The 22,091-nt window shown below is 34.5% G+C and overlaps 1 protein-coding gene across 1 annotated transcript; it reads left to right on the forward strand.

Annotated features, from left to right (window-relative positions):
* Nucleotides 1–4,814: 4,814 nt before the first annotated feature.
* Nucleotides 4,815–14,839, forward strand: LOC124971650 (ras-related protein Rab-2B-like). Its single transcript, XM_047535314.1, is given in 3 exon segments — nt 4,815–4,821; nt 14,416–14,727; nt 14,730–14,839. Coding segments are annotated over 3 exon segments (429 nt in total).
* The last annotated feature ends 7,252 nt before the right edge of the window (nt 14,840–22,091 follow it).

A 22,091-nucleotide genomic window follows, 5' to 3' on the forward strand; every position in this document is an offset into this window, starting at 1 on the left:
AATGAATGAAAAAAAAATGCATGGCCCTGCCAGACAAATGTGGACCTTATTCAGATAGCAACAGAGAAGAGTTAGGGTTCATCTCCTGTGCCCACTCTATGTACTGGGATTACTACTGTAGTATCAATGAGGTTCACCAAGTAAAGATTATTTCTCCATAACAACACCATCATGGTTTCCTCCAACTCAGAACTTTAGAACAACAATTTTTAAAATTAGTCAAGGGTTAAGAGAACAATGCTATGGAATCAGTTACATGCACATTACTGAACAATTGACTTTATTATGAACAGACACAGCACACACACACACACACACACACCAAATACTAAGTCCATGTTCCAAATACAAAATTAACCTACCTACATGTATCTGGACCTACTCTTTCTGTCTTTCTTCCTGTTAGGATACATGAGAATCCCTGAAGAACTCAATCATCCTCATGATTTCAATTATCACCCATATGATGGAGATTCCCAAATACATATTTGATTCTTTGCCCACTTGTCTGCAAGTACCTACTGTACAATTTTACCACAATGTCTCACAGACAATTAAAACTGAATTTATTATCTGGATTAGTCAAGGTTCTCCAGGGCTCCCTAGAGAAATTATATATGTACATGTGTGTATGAAAATGTATTATAAGGAATTGGCTCACATAATTGTAGAGGCTGAGAAGTCCCATGATGTGCCATCTGTAAGCTAGAGACTCAGGAGAGCCTGTGATATAGTTCTAGTCCAAGTCCAAAGGCCTGAGAAACAGGAGAACCAAAGATATAATTTCTAGTCCAAGCACAGAAGACCTGTGTCCAGCTTGAAAACAAGGAGACAAAATGAATTCTCCCTTATTCTGCTTTTTGTTCTATTAATGCCTCCAACAAATTGGAAGAGACCCACTCTCATTGATGAAGGCAATCTGTTTTACTCAATCTATCATTCAAATGTTAATCTCATCCAGAAACATTCTCATAGACAAACCCAGAATAATGTTCAGCCAAATATCTGGACACTCTCTGTTCCAGGCAAGTTGACACATGAAATTAACCATCATATCATCTTCCCTCCTGAAGTGGATACTATTACACATTCTTTACCTCAGTTGTGATACCACATCTACCCACTAACTCAAACTAGAAACCTGCAAATTGCCCCTGCCTCTTCCCTCTCTCTTATTCACTAAATTAAATCAATCACCAAGTCCTACAAATTTTACCTCCAAATAAATTTCTCAAATTTTTCCCTTCTCCCTATTTCTTTTTTATATTGTCTATTAAATGCTATGAGACAATGATTAAGCTCTCTTCCTCTACTACTGACCCCCATTTGCCCTTTCCAATACAGTTATAACATTATTTTTTATTTCCTTGGTTATTTTTTACCTTAAATAATATGCACAAACTTATATTTTCTATTTGATGTCAATATTTCTATTTGATGGTCACATAACTGGTATCTCCTGTCTATTTTGCAAAATAAAGTCATTAATGTTCCCTGTTTCTCTCCATCTCTTCTCACCCCACCTTCCATTTCTCCACATCTCTGTTTCACCCTTTTCCAAGTCATCATCTTAATAAGTCTCCTATCTGGTCTCTCTACCTCTATTTTCTCTCATTTTAAATCTACACACAATAGCCAAAGTGATCTTTCGTGAACATAAATCAATTTCTTCTCCCATCAATGGCAGACTAATTTGTTTCACATTAACCATCCCCAAGAACAACTATAAAAACTGACACATAAAAAATTGTTCAATAAACTTTTTCAATAAAAAAAATTATATTTCATTCATTTCAGGGCAACCAAGGCAGCAAGGAATTGAGAAGTCAAGATTCTGGCAAGGAGGAAACCTAGAGAAGCGAGATGAATCAGACATCTCATTACAGTTTTGCTTTTAAGTAATTGCCAATTTACAATCTGTAGGTAGAAAGGTAAGAACTTGAGCAAAAAAGGATATAAAAACAGTGGTCTAGAATCTGAGAAGATGAGCAGAGCTTTCAGAAGTGTCATGGAACTGAGAGGAGGGAACATGGAGTTCAGGGCCCATGTAGAAAGAGAAGCCCCAGTGAATACAACAGAATCTTAGCTGGGCCTTCCAATGGTCTGGAAACAAGAGACTGGGAAATAGAACAACCCCATAAAGCCTAAAAACCCAGTCTCAATCTCTAATCAGATTAAGATAATCTATCCTTGTCTTGAGTTCTTGCCAGAGTAAAGAAATAAATCCTGTCTGGAAGAATTGAATATCAGGCAGCAACTCAAATTATCACTTCAACTTTTATATTGGGTTCAACATTCAATTAATATTAACAAAGCATCCAAAAATATAACCACTGACCAAATATCAAGAGAAAAATAGACTATAGTTTTATACACACAGAAGAATCAGATATTGGAGTTCTTGGACATAGACTTTAAAATAATTGTGATTGACATATTCATGGAATAATGGAGAATTTTGGCAATGGAAAACTGATTACACAGAGGATTATATTAAGGAAAACAACTATAAAAACAGGTTTTTCACTGTTAATCCATTGAGAGGGCCTGGAAGTAGCAATACACAAATAACAAGGAATGCACCTAGTTCTTAGATCTTGGTTTCTAAATACCATTCTCTACTAAAAGGAATTAAGACTCCTTGCACATAAGGCTAAATACAAGGACTGGGACATAAAAAGAATAAGATGGATTTGAAATTATTTTGCCCCTATAAATAAGTCCTCAAAGAAAGCTGAGGAAATGTTAAAAGAACAGAGAAGCCAGCTTCAAAGAGTTCCCACTGACTGAATTTGAACATCACAATAACAGATTAAAACCCATTTAAGGGGTTGGGGTTGTGACTCAGTGGTAGAGTGCCCGCCTAGCATGCATGAGGCCCTGGGTTCGATCCTTAGCACTGAAAAAAAAAATAAACAAATAAAATAAAGGCATTCTGTTCATCTACAACTTAAAAATTTAACAAAAACCATTAAAAATTAATTTGATCTCATACTAGACAAAGGGGCAATGGAGAAAAGATAGCCTCTTCAACAAATGGTGCTGGGAGAATTGAAAATCCATAAGCAACAAAATGAAACTAAACCCATATCTCTCACCATGCACAAAACTAAACTTAAAATGAATTAAGGACCTCAGAATCAGACCAGAGACCTTGCATCTTATAGAAGAAAAAGTAGGTCCAGAGCTTCAACATGTCGACTTAGGACTAGACTTCCTCAACAGTACTCCCATAGCACAAGAAATAAAAGCAAGAATCAATAACTGGGATAGATTCAAACTAAAAAGCTTTCTCTCAGCAAAGGAAACTATCAGCAATGCGAAGAAAGAGCCTACGGAGTGGGAGAAAATCTTTGCCAATCATACTTCAGATAGAGCACTAATCTCCAGAATCTATGAAGAACTCAAAAAACTCTACACCAAGAATGCAAATAATCCAATCAACAAATGGGCTAAGGAAATTAACAGACACTTCACAGAAGAAGATCTACAAGCAATCAACAAACATATGGAAAAATGTTCAACATCTCTAGTAATAAGAGAAATGCAAATCAAAACCACCCTAAGATTCCATCTCACCCCAATTAGAATGGCAATTATCAAGAATACAAGCAACAACAGGTGTTGGCGAGGATGTGGGGAGAAAGGTGCACTCATACATTGCTGGTGGGGCTGCAAATTAGTGCAGCCACTCTGGAAAGCAGTGTGGAGATTCCTTAGAAAACTTGGAATGGAACCACCATTTGACCCAGCTATCCCACTCCTTGGCCTATACCCAAAGGACTTAAAATCAGCATACTACAGAGATACAGCCACATCAATGTTCATTGCTGCTCAATTCACCATAGCCAGATTGTGGAACCAACCTAGATGCCCTTCAATTGATGAATGGATAAAGAAACTGTGGTATATATATACAATGGAATATTACTCAGCCATAAAGAATGATAAAATTATGGCATTTGCAGGCAAATGGATGAAATTGGAGAATATCATGCTAAGTGAGATAAGCCAATCTCAAAAAACCAAAGGACAAATGATATCGCTAATAAGTGGATAATGACACATAATGGGGTGTGGGAGGGGATAGTGTTAGGGTTAGAGTTAGGGTTAGGGAGGGGGGCAACAATGGAGGAAGGAAGGACTGTATAGAGGGAAAAGAGGGGTGGGAGGGGTGGGGGGAAGGGAAAAATAACAGAATGAATCAAACAACACTACCCTATGTAAATTTATGATTACACAAATGGTATGCCTTTACACCATGTACAAACAGAGAAACAACATGTATCCCATTTGTTTACAGTAAAAGAAATTCATTTGATAAAGGGTAGAACTGGGAAGTGATATTGTCCTATTGATATTGTTACACTGTGTGCATATACAAATGCATAACAACAAATCCCACCATCATGTACAACTATAATGCACCAATAAAAAATGTGGAGAGAGAAAAATAATAATAATGAAGGGTATGAAGTCATGAGTCCCTACTGCTAATATGAGTGTATTAATGAGAAGGTTGATGAATATGAGAAGTCTGATGAGTTTGATGATTATTTTATACAATACATATATATATATATATATATATATACACACATATACATATATTCCAGTTCCTCACCAGCTATAGGCATATAGAGATAGATGGATAAATACAAAGTCCACAACATAATTAATAACTGCAAAAACAAAAAGAATAACATGCCAGGCATGATCACACACACTTGTAATCACAGCTACTCAGGAGACTGAGGCAGGAAGAGTGAAAGCTTAAGGCCAATTTGGAAAACCTAACAAGACCCTGTTTCGAAATGAAAGGTAAAAGGTCTGGAGATATAGCTCAGTGGTAGAGCACTTAGCTAGAATTTTCAAGACCCTGAGTTCAATCCCCAACAGAGAGAGAGAGAGAGAGAGAGAGAGAGAGAGAGAGAGAGAGAGAGAGAATAACTTTATAGTGGAGAAGTTCAGAAGACATCCCCTTAATCAAATGAACAAAGAGAACATCATCAATAATAGAACATAGTGAAATCATGTACTCCCTGGCAAGATGCAATAAAAGAACAAAGCATAATTTCTTTGGTGTTCCTGCCAAAAATTCATAACCAGATTATAATCATGAGGAAACATCAGATAAACCCAAGTTATGGGACATTTTACAAAGTAACTAGATTGTAATCTTCAGGTCATGTGTTATGGTTTGGATCTGGAATTTCCAAAAACAAAAACATGTTCTAAAGGCTTAAATGCCAGCTTGTGGCGCTATTGGAAAGTGGTGGAAACTTTGGTAAGACTCAACTATAAATGATGTTTACAAGAACTATGCTTTAAAGGCTGGGGATGTAGCTCAATGGTAGAGCACTTGGCTAGCATGTATGAGGTCGATCCCCAGCACCATAAAAATCAGTGTATACTTTAAATATAAAGGCAAATAGGTTGAAAGTAAAAGAATAAAGAGATATCCATGTAAATATTCAGCATAACTAATGGCGTGGTTACATTAACATAAGGCACAGGCCCAGTACACTTCAAGACAAGGAGTATCACCGGAGATCAGAGATAAAAGAGGATCATTTCATGATGATAAAAGAGTCAATTCACTGAGAAGACAACAATCCAAAATACTAGTAAACTTAATAATAAAGCTTTAAAATACATGAGCAAAAATTGAAAATTATAGAGACAAATGAATATACAATCACAGGTGGAGATTTTAACATGCCTCCCTCAATAATAATATAAGTGCACAAAAATATCTGTAAAGCTTTATGGAAGATTTGAACAACAGTATCAAATAATTTCACCTACTTGACATACATGCAGAAAGCTGTACCAAACAACTGCACAATGCCTACTCTTTTCTAGAACACATGAAACATTAACCAAGATAGACTATAACTAGACTACAACTAGACCACAAAACTCAATAAATTTAAAAGGCTTAAAATCTCAGAGAATGTCCTCTAACAACAATGGAATTCATTTAGAATCCAGTCACAAAAAGACATCTAGAAAATCCCCCCAAATTGCTTTTTCTGTTTCTGGACAAATTGGATTTTAAGTTATTTGATTTACCCTTCTACCTGGAGCAAATAAAGAACACAGACAATACATATGAAATGGTTTTCAAGACACTGGATATCAAACAACAAAGGGCAATGATTCACGAGAGATGAGGACAAAATGAGAGTATACCTATAATTACTCTATCTTATTGTCTGGAGAGTTTCAAGGCTTAGGTACAGAAAAGAGAAGTCAAGGATGAGGCCTGCAACTCCCTAAGTTGACATGGAGCTGAGAGTCCGAGGCACTACTGTGATTAAAGTTTTCAGAATGGAGAAGAGAAGAGAACTGCACAGAAATAGAACTTCAGAGATCTTTAGAGTGCCCTTGAGGATACATATGAGTAGTAACCACTACATGTATGTGAAGAAATCACACAAGTGGGAAAGAACCATCCAAAAGGATTAGAGGTAACATTTTCTGCATTTTCTGACACTCTCATAGATCAGTGAAATTGACTGTTTATGCCATATCAGAAAACTCAAGATTTGGCTGGGGATTTAGCCTAGTGGTAGAACACTAGCCTAGCATACATGAGGCCCTGGGTTCAATCCCCAGTACTGCAAGAAAGTAAAAGCTCAAGATTCACAGAGCAGATTGACTCTGCTGCTGAATAAAGAAGAACTTGCCGATCAGGAAAAAAAAAAAAAAGATTCACAGGGTATTGAGTAGAGTACAAAGACAGGTCTTGCCTCCGTAGTGAGAAATAATTAGCACTACACTAAGCATTACTCCAGTCTCACATAATGAATCTTAGGCAGGGGATGTAGCTCAGTGGTAAAGGGCTTGCCTAGCATGCACAAAGCCCTGGGCTCAATTCCCAGCACCACAAAAAATAAATAAATAACATAAAATAAATGCAAAACAAATCTTAAACACAAGACTTAAAAGAATCCAACTATTTCCTAGTAACTTAACTACATCCCAAAACAAACAAAAAAGAAGAAGATTCATAGGAATACAAAAACATACACCTCTCAACAAGGTAAAATTCAAAATACCTATCTTCTGATCTAATCAAAGTTATTAGGCAGCTGAACTTGGTGGAACACGCTTGTAATCCCAGCTATTCAGGAGGCTGAGGCAGGAAGACTACGTTTTGAGGCCAGTCTGAGAAATTGAGGAAGACCCCGAATCAAAATAAAATTTAAAATGACTGGGAATACAGCTCTGTAATAGAGCATTTGCCTAACATGCTTGAGGCTCTGGATTCAATCTCCAATATTGAAAAAAGTTACTAGGCATGTTCTGAAATTAGATTGTGTTGATGGTTGTGCAATCCTATAAAAAAATTTAATGAGTGAATTATATATTATATATGAATTATACCTCCCCAAAATGGTAAATCAGGAAAAACCAACATCACAACTGCCTATAGATATAATACTGACCAGAATATGACAAACTAGTGAAAAAATTTAAAAGGAGAGCTGGAAAATGAGACAGTCATAAGGGGCTTTGATAAACTCCTGTATCTTCTGTTGGATCTGGAAGTCTGTGTGTGTACACAGAGCTACACACATGCTCAGAGGGGAGCAGAGATGGCCCCAATTATGCACATATTTAGTGCTTTCCTTGAGACCATATGCAAGCAGAAAGTGAAACCCAGAGAAGACTTGTGTGTGAACTGTTTGAACTGTGAATAAGTATACCAACACATGCAAAAATTCCGTATAAAGAAAAGGGTGGCAACATTATTGGTTCAAGGTGTTTAAGCAAAGTCTCTGACTAATCTGACTAAAAACTGACTGACCACTAAGCTAAGGTGACCCAAGAGTAGATCATAAGCAGCTAAACTTCAATAGAATTTGGATTTTTTTTTTTACTAAGCAGAGATTGTAATTGTCAAACACTGCAGGAGAAAGCACATCATTAAACAAAACAAAAAATATAATAGAAAAAACCACAAACTCTGAGGACGGAGAAATCAGAAGCCAGAGATTTTATGTTCCGTAAAATATCCAGTTTCACCAAACTATGCAAAGAACCAAGATATGGCCCATATACATAAAAAGCAAGCAGTTTATTTAAATCCTCTCCAGGAGGATACAGATGAGAGATTTAGTACATAAAGTCTTCGAATGAGCCAGGTGTGGTGCCATACACCATAATCCCAGCAACTTGGGAGGCTGAGGCAGGAGGATCATAAGTTTGAGGCCAATTCTCAGCAACTTAGCAAGACGCTGTTTCAAAATTTAAAAAAAGGGCTGAGGATGTAGCTCAGTGGGAAAGTTCCCTGGGCTCAATCCCCAGTACCAAAAAATAAAAAAAATAAAGCCTTCAGGTAAACAATTATAAGTATATTCAATGAACTGAAGGAAACATTGTTTAAAGAATCAAAGGCAGTGTCCGGCGTGGTTTCCGTGGGATCCCTTACGATTAAAACTATAAAAAGGTGGTAGAATTATTGCATACAATTTAAAATATTCCTCAAATAAAATATTTAATCAAATATTGACAATTTTAAAATCTTATCAGTACCATAAATATCCTTTTTTAATATTAGAAAGGGATAAAGAAAATTAGTACGTGTTGAGAATAATATAACAAAATGTATAATAAGACCTAAAATATCAAATTTAACATTATTGTAGATAGATTTTATTTCAACTACAGGGAGAGGATAATGGTGGAATTGCTTTTAAGATGTCTGGTATGAAATGACAAACCCAATTCTGAAAATTGGATTTTAATTGATATTGTGAATCAATATTAGTTCCTAATTTTAATAGATTTTAATAGATATTGTGAATCAAACATTAGTTCCTAATGTTTCAAATGGTGTTGCTTTTGACATTTTAGATAAGATAACTCCTTTTTTGTAGAATGTTGTGTGCACTTTAGGATTCTCACAAGCTCTGCCCTACTCAAAACTGAATGTTCTTGCCAACCTAGAACTTTTGAGAAAAGCCCCTGCATATTTACAAACCTGTGCAGAGTAGGTTGGGGAGAAGGCAGGAAAAAAGGAAGAGGTCTGTCTTGCTCCATTACTAAACACTGCTCTCTGAGGACCATACCTCTTTGCTGTATGAATATTCTGATCAATATGCAATGTATATCTTATATTCACAAGAAATTGTAAGTGGGCCCAAGAAATGCTTTCAAGCACATGAATTTGCGGTTATTTTCTATGAAAGGAGAGCCATTATGTATATGTGCCTCACTCTAAATAGGGCTAACATTGGAGAACTGAAAAAATTTTTGTTCTAATCTGAATTCATTTATACATCTATTTTAATTTTGCAATTATGCATTAGTAAAAATAGTTTTTAAAAAGTTGTTATAAATTATATTCATAAAAGGCAAATAAACTAAATATTAAGTTTAAATGAAGTACATATCAGTGATTTAAAAACTCTATTTGAAATATATGTTTGGTACCTGATGTATTAAATTAAATATGAAGAACTCTAACTATCTTGTACTAACATATTATGTATGTATATTATTGCTTGTTTGTTTTATATATATATATCTAAAGCTATGATTAGCTTGTGTGAAGGATTCAAATTACCTTGTACTAACATAGTGTGTGTATGTATATACAGATATATGTATGTATATATATATATTATGTTTATTATACATGTTAAAACTATGAAAAAAAGAATCAAAGGCATATGTGATAGTGATGACTCATCAAATAAATAATATTAATAAAGATACATAAATTATGAAAGAGGAATCAATGGAAATTCTGAATTTAAAAGGTAGGACAATTGAAATGAAAAACTCATTCAAGAGGCTCAACAGCAGATTTGGGCAGGCAGAATAAATAATCAGCAAACTCAAAGATAGATCAATAGACATTGCACATCTGATAAACAGAATATAAGAGCAATGAAGAAACTAAAGACTTGAAAACCATGAACCTGGTACATCCACCTGTAATCCTCAGGAAACTGAGGCAGGAGGATGGCAAGTTTGAGGCCAGACTCTGTCTCAAAATAAAAAATAAAAAAGTTAGGGACTGTAGCTTAGTGGTAGAGTGCCCCTAGGTTCAATTACCAGTATTAAAAACAAAGTGAGAGAGGTCGGGATTGTAGCTCAGTGATACAGCACTTGCCTAGCTCGTGTGAGGCACTGGATTCAATCCTCAGCACCACATAAAAATAAATTAAATAAAATAAAATGAAGGTATTGTGTCCATCTACAACTAGAAATATTTTTTAAAAAATAAAAAATAAACTGAGAATATTTTTAAAAGGATCTCGAAGACCTGTGAGACACTATCAAATGTACCAGATATGCATAATAGGAGTCCCAGAATGGAAGAGGACGAAAGGAAACATTAAAAATATTAGAAGAAGAAATGGGTTAAAACTTCTCAAATTTAGTGAAAAATGAATCTCCACATGGAAGAAGCTCAATGAATTCCAAATAGAACAACTCAGACATTTACACTCAAACAGATCATAAATCTTTATTTTTTATTTTTTATTTTTGCAGAGCTAGGAATTGAACCCAGGGTCTTGTGGATACTAGGCAAGTGCTCAACCACCGAGCCACATCCCTAGTCCCAGATCACAAATTTTTGAGAGTCAAACCCAAAAAAGAAAACCTTGAAATGAGCAAGAGGAAAACAACATGTCATGAACAAAGTTACCACTGATTTCTCCTCAGAAACAATAGAGATAAGAAGGCAGTAACATGGCATATTCGAGGTGGAGAGGGGACTGTCAACCAACAATGCTATACCTGAAAAATTATCCTTCAAAAACGAAAGGAGGGAGGGAGGGAGGAAAGAAGGAAGGAAGGAAGGAAGGAAGGAAGGAAGGAAGGAAGGAAGGAAGGAAGGAATGAATGGAGGGAGGGAGGGAGGGAGGGAGACATTCCCCACACACGCACTTAAAGAAAAGGCTAACAGAACTAATTGCTGGCTGGCTGACCTGTCTTAAAGAAACAAGAAAGAAAGAAAGGGAAGAAGGAAATTCTTCAGGCTGAAAAGAAATTGTAACTCAATTCCACATAAGGAAATAAAGTGTACAGTAAAAGCAATTACATAGGAAGACTAAAATGCAATATCAACATACTGGGTTGGGTTCGTAACTTAGTAGTAGAGCACATATTTTTACATACACAAGGCCCTGGGGTTCCATCTCCAACATCAAAAAATATTAATACATTATTATATTTTTCTTTTTTTCTCATAACTAATTTTAAAGACATGTGTATAAAATGATAATTGTTCAAATATTTTTGGGTTTGGAATATATAAAGATGACAATAATAGCATAAAAGAGAGGAGAGGAAAAGAAACTGTTTTGGAGCAGTTTCTGTATAATACTGAAAATGAGTTATCATTAATGTCAAGTATATATTTTTAAGTTTATATACATATATATATATGTGTGTGTGTGTGTGTGTGTGTATATATATATATATATATATATATATATATATATATATATATTTGGAGAGAGAGAGAGAGAGAGAGAGTAAATCCCAGATAAACCACTAAGAAAATAATTCAAAACATAGAGTAAAAAGAATTAAAGTGGTACCCTAGAAAACACCTATTTAATATAAAAGTAGTCAGTAAAGGACAAATAGTGTTATATGAGACAATACAGCAAAATGCTAGTTATAAATAATTATATTACTTATATTTATATTTATATTTATAATATATTTATATATATTTATAATATATAATATATTTATAATGTATTTATATTATTTATTTATAATATTTATATTTATAATATATTTATATTATATTAAATGTAAATGAAATAAGCATTATGATCAAAGAGAAGGGATTGAATTTAAAACAAGATCTAACTATATGTTGTCTAGAACAGACATACTTTTTTATTAGTTCATTTTAGTTATACATAATATTAGTGTTCACTTTGACATAATTATACAAGCATGGAATATAATTTTCTCTGATTTAGTCCCAAGTACTTCCCCTTTCCCTCCCCTCCTCTCTCATCCTGTTCCCTTCCCTTTATTCTATAGTATATTTTTCAATTCGTTCCTAGTGGATATACATGAAGGTGAGAGTTACTGTGGTACATATATGTACATAGAAAAATTAGATTAAATATATTCCACGGTTCTTCCTTTTTCCCATCCCTCCTCCCTCGCTCTCAATCCCTTCTCTACTCCAATGATCTCTTCTATTTTCATGAAATTCCCTCTCACCTTTTCTTTTCTTATTAGATCCAATACACAAATAAGTTCAAAGGATGGAAAATAATATACATGAAAACAATAAAACAAAAGAGCTATTGTGGCTATACCAATGTTTTAGATTTCTATTGTTGTTATCATAATTACCACAGACATAGCAACTTAAAACAATACCATTTACTACATCACAGTTCTGTGGGTCATAAGATCAGACATGCTCTCTACCTAGTGCCTAGAAAATCAAAGTTGTTGACCAGGCTGAGCTCTTTTCTGGAAGAACCCACCTCCGAACAACAACAAAATATCAGCTTCTGAGTTCATTCAGGTTGTTGACAGAATTCAATTCCTTGCACCTATAAAACTGAATTTTCCATTTCCTTGATACAAGGTCCCTACTAATATCAAGAAAACTATATATAACCAGATCTTTTTTGTGTTTTGAATCTCTAATGACCTTTTTTGTCACTAGTCAGAGAAAACTCAGTATTTAAAGGTTCACCTAACCAGCTCAGGCCCATAATCTCATATAATAAGGTTAACTGACTGGGGATTTTAATTATATCTGGAAAATTAATTCCTTTATAGCAGTAACCAGATCAATATTTTAATTTGTTTTTAATTGATGAAGAAAAATTATATATATTCATGGTATACAATGTTATATTTTGATGAGTATACATTATAAAATGATTAAATCAAAATGATTAATATCAATACACATACTTATCATTTGTGATGAGGGTACAGTTGTCCTAATAGCATTTGTTGAAGACTATCATTTCTATATTGAATTGCCTCAGTACCTTTGTCAGAAATCAATTGACCATAATATAAGGGCTCATTTACTTTTCAAGGGTTCATTTATGAACTCTATTTTGTTCCATCAATCTACATTTCTATCCTTATGTTAGTATCATATTATCATCATATTATCTTTATTACTGTGACTTTATATTAAGTTTTGAAATATGGAAGTAAAAATTATCTCATTTGGGTTGGGGTTGTAGCTCAGCAGAAGAGCACTTGCCTAGCATGTGTGAGGCACTGGGTTTGATTCTCAGCACCACATATAAATAAATAAAATAAAGTCCATCAAAAACTAAAAAATAATTTTTAAAAATTCTCTCATTAGCTCTTTTCAAAGTTATTCGGCTATTCTGAACCATTGCATTTCCACATACAATTTAGGGGCAGATTGCCAATTTCTTTTTTTAACCAGCTAGAATTTAATAGTGATTTAATTTAATTTAATTTAATTATCTTACCAATTTATCAATTTGGTAAGAATTGCCATCTTATCAATGTTGTTTTTCAATTCATGATCATGGAATTTCTCTCCATTGATACAGATCTTTTTGAATTTCCCTAAGGAATGAATGCATTATAGTTTTTGTGTAGTAAGTCTACATTTTTTGCTAAATTTGTTTCTAAATACTTTATTCATTTTAAAGCTATTGTGCATAGAATTGTCTTTCTAAATTTATTTTTACCTTTTTCATTGCTAGTGTAGATATATAATTCATTTTTATATTTATCTTTTATCTTGTATCCTAAACTCACTTATCAGCCTAGGAGATTTTTGGAGATTCCATCTGACTTCTTATGTCAACAACTATCATGTGCAAAATGATCTTGGTTTACTTCTTTCTTTCCAATTTGCATGTTTTTTCTTTCTTTTCTTTCCTGGTTGTACTGGTCCAAAACCTCCAGTACAATGTTTAATACAAGCGATGAGAGTAAACATGCTCTACTTATTTCCAATCAGAGCAAAGTGTTCACTCTTTCACCATTGATTCTATTCTTGTGCCCTTTATCACTTTGAGAAACTCACCTGCTATTCTAGCTTTGTTGAGAAGAAAAAAAAAATGTTTTTGGTACTGGGGATTAAACCCAGGGGCACTTAACCCACGGAGCCACATCCCCAGCCCTTTCTTATATTTTATTTAGAGATAGGGTCTTGCCGAGTTGCTTAGGACATCCCTAAGTTGCTGAGGCTGGCTTTGAACTCACAATCCTCCTGTCTCAGCCTCCAGAGTTGCTGGGATTACAGGTGTGCGCCAAAGTACCTGGCTAAAACCATATAACATGAATAGCTACCTATTAAAGAAATTGAATTTGTTGTCAAAAGCAATTCCACAATATGCCCAGAGTCTAGCGGCTGTAAAGTTCTCGGGCTGCGTGCTTGCTTGTGGAATGTTCACCCTCTTCTTTCAGGTGTGGGGAAGTCATGTCTCCTCCTGCAGTTTACAGACAAGCGGTTCCAGCCTGTCCACGACCCCACAATAGGTGTGGAGTTTGGAGCCCACATGGTCAACATTGATGGAAAACAAATCAAACTGCAAATCTGGGATACGGCTGGGCAAGAATCCTTCCATTCTATCATTCATTCCTACTACAGGGGAGCAGCTGGAACACTGCTGGTGTATGACATTACAAGGCGTGAAACCTTCAACCACCTGACCTCATGGTTAGAGGATGCCCACCAGCACTCTAGCTCCAACATGGTTATCATGCTGACTGGGAATAAAAGGCAAATGGCATCAAGATTGGGCCCCAACATTCAATTTCAGCATCACTGGGACTCAGCGTTTCCCAGCAGAACTGTCATGACATAGGGTCGAACTCTGGCTGCTGGTGAACATCTGACCTGAACTCTTTGGTTTTTTTTTTTTTTTTTTCCTTTTCTTCCTGGAACAGCTTCAGATCAATAGGCTTAAAGAAAGAGATCTTACTTGCTTTGACTGAGAGCAGCCTCTTTTCAAGATGTGATATTTTGCTTTTCCACTTAAAGAACAGGGGAGAATTTGGGCCCTTACTGACTTGTCCTTCTTCAGGGACGTGAACATTCCCTATAGATTGGGGTTCTTTGCATCCTTGTTTTAATGTGTAATATGTTAGGATCAAAGTTGATTGTCATCATAGTTCAAAAATAAAACAATTTTATAAGCATATATAATATGCTTCCCACAAAGAATTAGTAGCAAGGGCCAAGTATATTCTGCTTGATCACTTGAGATGACCAGGATCTAGCTGGCCTTAGGATATTAGATCTGTTGCATAGGAATTTCATTGAGTTTTTTAACTTCTTTGCTTTGGGGAGTTCACTTGCCACTTTGGACAAGTCCTTGCAGAAGGCAGCTCCTTCTACTTCTCAAAGGAAGCTGAGTATTTCTCTATTCTTCCATTGCTGGTTTCTGTCTCTTACTTACCAAACTTGAGAGAAGTGGATTTGGTCCTGGACCCGTGGCCACTTATCCTTACCTAAAGAAAACATTCATTCCCTATTCATTTTGTTTACGGACCAGATCTAACATTGCAGGATCTTTCACTGAATGAACCTCTACTGTTTCATCACACTCACTTCTTAACTAGATGTATTTGGACTCTAATCAAGCTTATTTGCATACTGAACATGGTATATTTATTCCTATTTCTGTACCTTTGCACATGCCCTACTTTCTACTAACACTATACTTTTAAAAAGTCCACCATTTTTTCCTTTAGGAAGTCTTCAATGACTCTCCTAGGGACTTCTAAGCAATCATTAACATAGTACCCCTTAGCCTTCCTATGTTGGATATTCATATGTATATTTATATGTATGTATGTTACTTTGTAAATATATTTTATAGTAGTTTTATGTGTAGAATTTGTCTCCTCATATAGGTTGTAAACTCTGTAGAGCAGGATCCATGTCACCCCTTTACTTTTATAAACCACTTCCCTCACCATTTCTTCACAGGTGACCAGCACTACTCATGATGTGATTGTAGAATTTGACTGACATACTTAAAAACTTAAGGCTTATTTTAGACTTTAGAGGAAACAAAAGGCCTTAGAGTCATCCCTCTGTAATTCCTACTCTCTTCCATCTATTTACCCTGGGTTATATATTCTTTTCCTTTCCTGACTTCCTCTGGCTCATAGCCTCCACTCTGTGCAGCATTCAGTGAGGCTGCTTGCTACCAAGCATTCAGATAACTGGTTGCTTCTCCAGCCCTTCTCCTTTTCAGATCATATAATACTATCCTAGTCATATTTGCCTTTACTTTTGCTCATCATATTACCTTCTGGTTCAGCTGCTTTTTTTCCTTGATATCTCACCTTCTTCCACAGCACTAAGGTCTCATGAATTTTTATGATTTTTTGTTGTCAATGAATTCATTATTAAATATATGCATGTATCCAAAAAAAAAGTAGTTCCACAAACAAAAGTTAAATGGCTTCTCTAGTGAATTCTACTAAACATTTAATGAAGAAATAACTCATATCCACTGGAATCAAAATGACAGACAATAAGAAGTTTTGACAAGGATGTGGGAAAATTGGAAGCTTTAGGCTGGGGATGTAGCTCAGTAGTAAAGTACTTGCCTGGCATGCACAAGGTTCAATCTCCAGCACCAAAGATGGACAGAGAAATTAGAAGCCTCATACACTACTGGTGAGAATGGAAAATGGTACAGCCATATTGGAAAACAGTTTGGCAGTTCATTATTATTTGACCATTAAAATATACCATAATAGTCAAAAAGTGGAAACAATACAAATGTCCATCGACTGATGAACAAATAAATAAAATATGTGTATGTATACAATAGAACATTACTCTGAAATAAAGATATGAAGTACTGATACATACTACAACATAGGTAAACCTTGAAAACATTATACTAACTGAAAGAAGTCATTCTAAAGTACCACTTATTGTAGTTCCACTCATGAAATGTCCACAGTAGGCAGATCCATAAAGATATAAAGTAGACAAGTGGTTGTTTATGACTGGGGGCAAGAGAATAGGGAATGACAGCTAAGGAGACAGAGCTTCTTTAAGAGGGGACAAAATGTTTGAAAATTAATTGTGGTGATTACTGTACAACCATGTGAATATACAAAAACCATTGCATTATGCACTTGCAATTGGATGATTTGAGATTATCTCAGCAAAGTCATTAAAAATTCTAAACTGGGCTGGAGTTATGGCTTAGTGGTAGAATGTTTGCTTGGTATGTGTGAGGGCCTGGGTTCAATCCTCAGCACCACATATAAAAAATAAATAAACCAAATAAAAGATCCATTGACAACTAAAAAATATCATTAAAAATGATGGCATTTGCAGGCAAATGGATGAAACTGGAGAATACCATGCTAAGTGAGATAAGCCAATCTCAAAAAAACAAAGGAAGAATGATCTTGCTGATAAGCAGATGATGACACATAATAGGGGGGAGGGGGGCAAGAATGGAGGAAGGAGGGACTGTATAGAGGGAAAAGAGGGGTGGGAGGGGTGGGGAGGAAGGAAAAATAACAGAATGAATCAAACAACATTACCCTATGTAAATGTATGATTACACAAATGGTATGCCTTTACGCCATGTACAAACAGAGAAACATCATGTATCCCATTTGTTTACAATAAAAATAAATTTTAAAAAAACACCATTAGTAAACTCAGAAAGAAAAACTCAGGAAATACAAACATTATTATATATACATATATATATATGTATATATGTATGTGTTTTGTACTAGGTATATGTGTTAGCATATATAATGCATAATATATATTGTTACTATGTATATGCACATATATAATATGTATAATTGCTATTATATTACTATAATATAATACATGTAAATGTATATATAATATACATATATGTATGTACATATTAAAGAAATATTATTTGTATTATATATACATGTATATATAATCATATACATGTGTACATGTGTATATATTATAAATATATTACATATATACATATAAACATAATAAAATACGTATCTATCACCGATAGTGTTTATTTCTAATAATTGTGTTTTCTTCTTTTTCTCTTTAATTTTTCAATGAGAAAATTATATTCATTTGAAAAGAAGGTATATAAAATCATGTTGACCCATAAATAAAAAAAAAATTTCTAAACAACAGTGAAATGCCACATCATATACAATTGCAAGAATGGGATCCTAACTGGAATAAATTATATTCCATTTATGCATAATATGTTCAAATACTGTCATGTATATCTAAAAAGAACAAATTAAAAAATTCTAAACAAAAGTTGATCAAATCAAATTCAACAATATGTGTGTGTGTGTGTGTGTGTGTGTGTGTGTGTGTGCACATGTAATGAAGGAAGCCTGGCTTGGTGGCACATACCTGTAATCCCAGAGACTCAAGAAGTTGAGGCAGGAGGATATCAAGTTGGAAGTAGCCAGCCCCAGCAACTTAGAGAGAGTCTGTCTCAAAACAAAAAATAAAAAGTACTGGAGATGTAGGTTAATGGTAAAATGCCCGGGTTCAATCTCCAGTACCATAAGTAAATAAATAAATATTTTAAAAGGAGAATACATGATGACCAAGTGCGGGCTTTTCCCAGGAATGGAAACTTAGTATAATATTAGAAACCCAATCAATGGAATTTATCATATTAAACTAAAAAAGAAAAACCATGTAACAATATCCACAGCTACAAAAAAATCATTTGACAATCCAAATTCATTCCTAATAATAACTATTAGTAAACTATAAACAGAAAAGAATGTTCCTCAGCCTGATAAAGGAGATCTTTAGGAAAAAAAACCTAGATTAAGTCACACTTAATAATGAAAGAATGAATGCTCTCCCTAAGATCAGCAGCAAGACAAGAATGCCCACTGCTACTCCTTTATTCACCATTTATACTATACATCCTAGACAATACAATAAGATAAACAAAAATAAATGAATGACATGGAGATTGAAAAGGAAGAAGTAAACCTATTATTTTTGCAGATGATATAATTATGCAGAAAAGTGGATGTAATCTATAAACAAAAGGTACTATGACTAATAAGTGGCCTGGAAAAGATTATAGGTTAAGAGATCAATATACAAATATCAATATCAACTTCATTGCTTTTTTAAATTAACTATTGATGCCCACAGATCAGAATTGTATTTTAGCATTTCTATTAACTGTTGATGGACCTTTATTTAATTAATTAATTTATTTATTTATGGTACTGAGGATCAAACCCAGTGCCTAACACATGCTAGGCAAGCACTCTACCACTGAACCACAACCCCAGCCCTCAATTTCATTTCTATATACTAACAGAGAACAATTGGAAATTGAAATTTAAAAAGTAATACCACTTTAAGTAGCACAAAAGTAATAAATTTTTTACAAATATATCTGGCAAAATACGTCCAAAACTTACATCCTGAACACTATGAAACAGTAATGAGTGAAATTTAAAAAGATCTAAATAAATGAAAAGACATGCCTGTTCATGGTTCAGGTGGTAATCTTGCCCAAATTGATCTACAGATTCAACAGAATTCTAATCAAAATCACAACAGGCTTTTAAAGAAAAAAACTAATGACCTGATTCTAAAATTCATGGAAATTCAAAAGACCTAAATAACAACAAAATAATTGCAAAAGAACAAAAAAGCAACACATCTAGCTTGGTTTCTAATATCCTTCTCTAATAAAGAGTCTGTCTGCCTTAGAAAAATGGTTAATTCCAAGACTGGGGCAAAAAATACACAGGAAGAGCCTATAGCATTTGGTAGTGCCAGAAAGTAAGGAAGTCCTGAAACAAAACAAAGCAAAATTTCTTTGATTATGGTATGTTAAAGGAACATAGGAACCAACAGAAAACTTACCAGTGATAAAAGTTGTAGTAATTTCAGTAACAAAATAAAGTAGTATTGGATTATAAATCAAAATATAAAATAAATATCCACAAGTTCATACTGGTATTAATAAGTGACTGAATATTAACAGATGGGATAGAAGAAGCAAATCCCAAGTGCAGAAGAATCCCACATAATTTATGTAGACACTCAGTCCTCAAGGAGGGGAAGCAGACTTTCCACTTGTTGTGTGGGCTATACATACCAACTCCCTTCCAAAAAATACAGTATGCAAGACAAGGGGAAAAAAGAGTCATTTTCCAACAGAAATACCTGACAAACACTATATCAGCCAATGATCAAGGACCCCATCAATAGTGAAAAGGCACACTGATAATATGTACTTTTCATATTTCTGTGGTCTTTCTCCCTTAACCAGTTTGTCCATGAAGAAAACAACAGATAAATCCCAACAGGGGGTATCCTACAAAATATCTGACCAATACTCCTCAAAATCGTCAAGGTTATTGATAACAAGGAAAGTCTGAGAACTCTCACACAACCAAGCGGAGCCTAAGGAGTCTTGATGACTAAATGTAATGTGATATCCTGGATGGGATTCATTATAGAAAAAAGGTCATTAGTAAAAACTAAGAAAATCTGAATGAAGTATGGATTTTAGTTAATAATACTATATCAATACATTATTATAATTTTAGGAAATCAATTCCATAAATATATGAAAAGGATGACCATGTAAGGTTTATCCCAAAACTGCAAAGTTAGTCAATATTAAAAAATCAATGAGTCATGTGTGGTGATGCACGCCTGTAATCCCAGTGACTCCAGACGCTGAGACAAGAGGATTGAAGCCTCAGCAATTTAGCAAGGCCCTAAGCAACTCAGCGAGACCCTGTCTTAAATAGGGACTGATGATGTGACTCAGTGCCCCTAGGTTCAATCCTGGATACAAATAAATAAATAAATAAATGGCCAGGAGTGATGGTGCACCTGTAATTCCAGCGACTCAGGTGGCTGAAGCAGGAGGATTATAAGGTTGAGGTCAGTCTCTGACCTGCCCCAAAACAAAAAATAAAAAGGGCTGGTGACATAACTCTGTAGTAGAGAGCCCCTGAGTTCAATCCCCAATACTGCAAAAAGAAAAAAAAAAAAAAAAAACAATCAATGGTGCCAGCGTTGTGGCTCAGTGGTAGAGTGCTTGCCTAGTGTGCATGATGTCTTAGGTTCCATACCCAGCACTGTGTTGCGCGTGTGGGTGTGCGCGCGCACGTGCGCACACACACACACACACACACACACACACACACACACACACATACATCAATGTAATTGACCACTTTAACAGTAAAGTAAAAAATTATATATTCATTTTATTAAATGCAGAAAAACAGTTTAAAAATCCATGCCCAGTGATATTTTTCAAATTTGAAGAAGCTAGGAGTTTTTTTTAAATTTCCTTAATCTGATAATAATAATCTATAAAAATCTAACATTTAATGATGAAATATGAAAAAGCTAACATATTTAATGGTGAAATATTGAGGCTGTCCCCATGAGCATGGAAACAAGGCAAGGATGTCTGCTTCTACTATTTCAGTTCAACATTCACCAGGAACTCCAAACTAGTGAATAAGGCAAGGAAAAGAAATGAAAACCATCCAGATTGGAAAGGAAGAAATAAAACTGTCTTTACTTATACATGGCATGATTGTTTACAAGGAAAATCTTCAGGAGAGTTGAAAAACCAAACACCAGAACTAATTAGTGAATCTAGTGATACCACAGGATACAAAGTCAATGTGCAAAAATTAAGTGTATCTCTATACACAAGCAAAAAAGTGGAAATAAAATCTTACAAAATTCCATTTGCAACAACATCAAAAAACATAAAATCCTTAAGGATAAATATTCCATGCTTGTATAATTATGTCAAAATGAACCCCAATATTATGGGTAACTATAATGCACTAATAAAAATTGTAAATTCTTAAGGTTAAGTTAAAAGAAACGTGCATTACATTGAATTCTACAAAACATTTTAGAGAGAAACTAAAGAAGATTTAAATAAGTGAAGAACTATACTGTGTTTATGGGTTGGAAGATGGTAATTCTCTTCAAATTTATTTATAGAGTTAATTAATTCCAATCAAAATCCCAGCAGGTTTTTTATAGAAATTGACAACCTGGTTCTAAAATGTATATGGAATGGAAAAATATCCACAGTAGCCAGAAAATTTTTTGAAAA

This window comes from Sciurus carolinensis, chromosome X, assembly GCF_902686445.1.
Source record: "Sciurus carolinensis chromosome X, mSciCar1.2, whole genome shotgun sequence".
NCBI classification, from domain to species: domain Eukaryota; kingdom Metazoa; phylum Chordata; class Mammalia; order Rodentia; family Sciuridae; genus Sciurus; species Sciurus carolinensis.